Source organism: Triturus cristatus, chromosome 11 (genome assembly GCF_964204655.1).
Source record: "Triturus cristatus chromosome 11, aTriCri1.1, whole genome shotgun sequence".
NCBI classification, from domain to species: Eukaryota; Metazoa; Chordata; class Amphibia; order Caudata; family Salamandridae; genus Triturus; species Triturus cristatus.
The window spans coordinates 365,847,175-365,853,174 of record NC_140594.1 but is presented as its reverse complement, the minus strand read 5'-3'; the positions used below and the strand labels follow the sequence as shown (position 1 = coordinate 365,853,174).

The 6,000-nt window shown below is 41.2% G+C and overlaps 1 protein-coding gene across 1 annotated transcript in view; it reads right to left on the bottom strand.

Moving 5' to 3' along the window:
- Positions 1-733: 733 nt before the first annotated feature.
- Positions 734-6,000, bottom strand: part of LOC146784192 (transmembrane protein 17B-like) — a 351,918-nt gene continuing 346,651 nt past the window's right edge. Inside the window, exon 4 of the mRNA XM_085632822.1 lies at positions 734-2,962. Within this exon, the coding sequence (XP_085488948.1) occupies positions 2,654-2,962 (309 nt within the window). The 3' untranslated portion in view covers positions 734-2,653. The remainder of the gene's footprint in view (positions 2,963-6,000) is intronic.

Here is a 6,000-nt window from a genome sequence, read left to right as displayed (position 1 = left end):
ATATAACAACGTTTGTACAGGAGTGCATTTATAGCAGTGTATCCAAGAAGTGTATAGAAAATGATGCAATTTTTTTTAATGATGGAATCAATGGAGTGGTGCACATTGGACAACACCCAAATTTGTCCGTGTATGGCATTTGTACTTTGGCTATTAGACCGGGGGCATTATCATGTGAACTCTCATTACAGGACACTAGACGTGTGTTGTACCACTACAATATCTTAAGCGGTATCAACCTTTCATGTGGTTCCTTGACACGAGAAACCTTGGACGCTTCTGTCACACTTCATGTGGACGTTCATGAACAATAGCCCTAAAGAAGTTCAATCCACTGATGAACGAAACGTGTTGGCTGGATGATGCTTTGTTTATACAACCCAAATAGACACTGATGAATTTAATGGATACTTGACTGAACTCGTTATGTGGACAGTAGCAAATTTGGGTATTGTCTAATGTGCACCACTCCATTGGTTCTATTGTGTGGTTCTGCATCTGCAGTTGCACCTAACGACGGCGGATGCAGGGGTGTTTGTGCACTAATCTCTGTTATAACAGTAAGGAAAAGGTAGAGCGAGGTGCAGCACCTATAGTCCGCCGTTGTTAGCATTTCTTAGGTTACCAATTTTTTAAAATGTGATTTAATCATGTACACGTGTTTTCGATTGTATCATATTTTTAGTTGTTTATATCTGTATATGTGCCATTATATAAAATTAAGAGTTTCCTATGAAAAATCCTGCCAAATTGTAATGCTCAATGTACGAAAACAAAATCATTATGTACATTGTAGTCATATTTTATGCAGTGCTTAATTTGTAATAAAATAAGTGCAGGGTCCCTCATCAGGAGGCCACTCGAGCTGGCACCACCCATTGTCCCAGCCAGCACTGCCAAAACAAAAGCATCAATCAACACACTCCTAAAAGTGTGACAAGTCAGTCTATAGCAGGCCCACAAAGCTGTAAGAATCTCTTGGGTGGCAGGTATTAGTAATTCTTAATGTATAATTATTAATAGGCATCTGTTGTTCTGCTCTCCTCTAAATCAGATACCATGTGTCAGACTGTCATATGTACAGGCGTTGACAAATAAGTTGCGTCGCAGAGTACCGGAAACCACCAGCTCAAATTAAGCCCTAAGTTTACGTCATTTCATTTAACAGCTTCGAAAAAGCAGGTTACACAGGAGAGCAACGTGTTGTCGGGAGTGTAATTGTAAGAACACCACACATTACTAGAATAAAGATTTGTGCTTCAAGATTCTTTTATCCTTTATTTTAATTCTTCCTTTATTGAGTCTAAAACTACTATAAAATGTCATGGTGCTTTCTCTGTACAAAATGTGGCAGTAAACTAAGCACCAGTAGGGTTAGAGGTATTACCCCTTGGTCTTTAGTCCTGGGTCAGTAAGTATACTTTGTTACTCACATGCTGGAGTCATTCTGATCCAAGATGGCCACCCCAGAAGTTTTAAGATGACAGGCTGCTTTCTTTTCTGTGGGGGCTTGGATGGGCATGTCATCTAAAGGAGCTTTCTTTTCCAACATCCTTGTGGGGCTGGTCAGAGACACAAACTGATCCTGTGGCCACCGTTCCAATAGCGCGCGCCCACCCACATCCTTCTCATGTTACTGGTGGCCTCCCTGCAGGACCAACAGTACTTCCTTAATTAACTGTGGCATAGAAGCGTGGTGAAGGAAGATGACTGAAAAACAAATAAGAGGGTGACACTCCAACTCCACAAAACCTTCTCCCCTTCATTAATGCAAATACAATAAAAACTCTGCCCTGTATCAGGGCACCCACTTTATTTCAGTGCCTCTCTCAGGATGGTGGTGTCTGGGTAGGAAGACTAATGGTTTGACTGGGCTCTGAGAGAAGTATCAACCGGCCCTGTGCATAGAGCCACTGCCATGCTACCTGTGAGCATAAACACAGGTGCACTGCCGGCCCACTCGGGGCAGTGGAATCCTCGAGGTATCATGGACAGGAATGAACGCTGTGCTGTGCAACTGCCCATGACAAGATACCTACAGAGTTCGACCAGCAGCTTCCACGAGATGGACACCTTTGGAATCAACACTACAAAATGTACACTCTACCCACCTGCTTAATTTGCAGTGGTGGCCCTACTCACCCTTTTTTAGTGGGTCTCACATTATATTTCTAGCTTATTTGCCTGACTATTCCCAATTTCCAGAGACTGTGGTGCTCTTTCTCAAAAATTCTATGATATTTTGTACTGAGAAAATATTTTCCTAGTTTTCTTAAAGACCGTGAAAAAAATGCTAATTTGTGAAAACTGTCTCTAAATGTGTTACAATTTTCAGGCCTATGTTTCACAATAGGATTAAAGGGCCGACCAAATAACAGTACAATTGAGCAACATGTGTAAATCTTTTTTAAATCCTTCATTAACACTCCCATGACTCCCCTGATGTGCAAGTAATAATGCAGGGCTCCTCAATACACACAATGAATTAATGTCCTTAATAAATGAAACATTTAAAAAGTCTAGCTGAGTGTGGTAAACATCTATAGGGAGTGTTGCAAAGTATAGTTCAGTGTATTTGCTGTGACATTCCAGAATGGCATCTAAGGCATCAACAATGCTGGTCACAACATAGCTAAGGCGTTGGCTTTGCCTCTCATTGAACACAAGCAGTCCTTCTCCACTCGTCAAGGAGATGATGGTCTCCACGACTCAAGGCTTCCACGCTCGAGACATTTTCATGGTCGTCCATGTGCCGCAGTTGGAACTGTATGGCCAGGTGTTTGGTCATAGTTTTCAGTGCGAAGAATGCAGCAACCACCTCTGAGGTGAGAAACACCAAGTAAACGACGTGAACGGCTATCTCCAGGGGCAAGAGTAGGGTTTCTTGGTCGGTCAAGAGGAAGAGGAGGATTGGCAGCTGTAGCAGAAAAGACAGGAGCAGGAACCCAGCTAGTTCTGGTACCTAGAATACACAAGCAACAGGTTACATGATGTGGACATCCGCCTGGTACAGTGGTCTTTTCATGTCTCTCTGGATGGCCCATTTGTAGGTTTAAGAGATAAGCCTCAATGCAAATTTGGAGCATAATATATGAATGAAAGGGTCAATTTGTACATGTTAGTGTTATCATAGCATCCATGATGCAACCCAGATATTGTATAGCACTTTGACACATGCAATAATCTAGCACAGCGCAAAGAGGCCATTCGCAAAGGAACCTTGGAAATTCTGCCTCACCGTACTTCAATAACATTCATGGGACACTATTTCCAGAGATGGAAGTCAACTAGGGACATCAGACCTTCATTATTGCATTCAAAGTGCCACATTAGTGTAGAAATATGTCTCAGTATAAATGGAGAGCAGGATGCAGCCTATGGGATCTCTGTCTCCTCTTTCTGATGCCCACAGCTGCCATTCTCACAAAGGAATCTATTCCCATGGGCAGCTTCCATTTTGCGAATCAAGACAGATTACCCTCTACCATCATTAATCGTTTTTTAATGGTTTAATATATTTCGCTGAAATTGCAGGAATTTTGGATGCCCCATTGATGCCCTTTTTCCTTGCCATTCGTGAGGAATTGCAATGTTGACACGGGGAGTCATAAAATCATGTGCACTTATTTATTTATTTATTTGGGACGTTTTATATAGCGCTGGCTAGACTCGGAGGTATCAGATCGCTTTACATGAGGATCAAAGTGTTACAGGTTACATAATTACATAAATTACAGGCTTCAAGTAAAGACATAGGAGAAAACAAAAACATGATATGCAGGGGAGGGAAGGAAACTCATTGGGGCGACGAGAAAAGCAATGTCAGATGTCCGGCTACGTAGGTGTTGGCCGAGGGGTTGAACTAGAGCCAAAACTCCTCTATAGCTGCATAGGACAGCTCCACCGGGCATCGACCAAGGTTGCTCGGGCTCCGAGGTAAGTACAAACAGTTATGGTATCCGCCCAGGGGGCATCATCAAAGTGCCATCGAAAGGCACCGGTACAATAGTATTGTCGTCTGTTTCAATTTGGGATATTGGAAAAACACAGAGGTTGCCAATTTGAGCATCACAGGCTTTGCAAATGCAAAAACCCATCATACATCTGGCACTCAGTCTTTCATGTGTCTCTCTCTGATTGCACTATTACTTGGCTACGGAGCACCAGTCGCCATAAACACGTCAGCTTTAGTATCTTTTTTGATGGACGACTCATAAACATATGACCTTAATGTCTATGGACGTATTATATACCACTTATAGCCATAACAGCATGCTTTGAAACATACTGCAGGTACATGTATACTGGGTCTTTGCACATCTCTAGGAGTGCCTCCAAAATGCTAATGTGATAAGGACCTGATGTGGATTTTGGCTGGTGGAATTTAGATCGGTCAATGCTGAGGATTTTCTTTTTGGTCGGATACTTTGACGGGCCTTGGATCTCATCGCACGGGACCCTATTTACTCTTATCAGCTTCCATGCCTTACTTGGGTCTACGGCATCCCTTCCATGCTAGAATATGATGCAGCTGGGGATTTAATACAGCGTATTCAATAAGTATACAGTTACCAAGGTCCAGCCACATCTTTAGCTGAGGATCATTCATCCCATACTTCACCTTTGGAAACTTCTGTATATTTTTGACTCACAGAAGCAGATGTATTACCCCGTTGTGGGTCTACTCTTGCTGATATCTCCACCCATATTCTGAATTCCATGATTTGGCGTCTAGAGGCCCGACATGCACTAAATTGTTTACGGTTATATACTGTGTTACAAAGGAGCACCTTCACCTCGCATTTTGCATATAAACCACTCAAAAGAATTTCTGGATGTGACTTGTGACCTCTTGATGATCCTTATCTTCTGCGCCCTGACGAAGGAACTGGTGGACTACTGGTCCACTCCGAAACGCGCGTTGGCGCTCTTTGTGTCAAATAATTGATATGAAGGATTCTCTTTGTTATGTGTAGACCTATGTTTATTGTTCAAACTTCAGTACAATCCTTCTGATCATTATCTGTTTAAAGTACTCTTGTGTTTTTTCTTTTATATTATTGTCTATCTGTATGTTTTGTTTAGTCGTTTGTTGTGAGGTTTGATTTTCTGTATTGCTTATATCTTTGCTCTTTGAAAGGTCGGCTCCTTCGATATTCATAAGCAGAAATTGTAGAAATTGTTTAAATTGAATTTTATATATTTGTTTTTCTATAGTATTGTTCTTATAAAATAAATCAAAATGAAAATATCTTCTGTGGTATAATGAGGCCTTTAATTATTTTTGGATGTATTACCTACTAAGAATTGAATAGGGGGAGGCCTGTTGTTTGTACTGAGGATTTTCTTTTTTCACAATGCTACCAAATTTAGAATTCACACCGCCTCAAATTTCAAATGTACTGAGTTGGTTCTGACTTTTAATCAGGGCCTCTGGAAATAGATGATCTGTGGTTGCTGTGTTTTCCACATAACCATGAACGCATCATACTTGCTGAATATCCCACCCTCTGCTGAACAATTTGCAGATCAAAAAAACATTTTGTTTCTAGGTTAAATGCAATAAAAGTCACTGAGAATAGTTTGCCACACATGGTGCAGTAGAGTGGCAAGCACTTATAAAGTGTGACTGGCCACCTTTCAGTTGTTAATTGATTTATTCAGGGATTAAACTGATACTAATGTCTGCTGCATGAAATCAATCCTCATATACTGAGATGTCATTGAAACAGGATGGAGCTAATGATTAATTATTTGCCATAAGAATGTTTGCTTCACTATTCTTGCAAATTCATGTCGCACCACAGACTCTGTTCTTAAAACAGCAGTTATGTCAAGGTGACATTCCAAGTACAGAAAATATCCAAACATTATAAATATGCAATATAGAATTCTCTTCTGTAGAGCCGTTCGTTAATGGATATAGGCGCTTCTAGAGGCCCATAGTGTTGCAACAGACTTGGGGCCAGATGTACAAAGCATTTTCCGGTCGCAAACGGG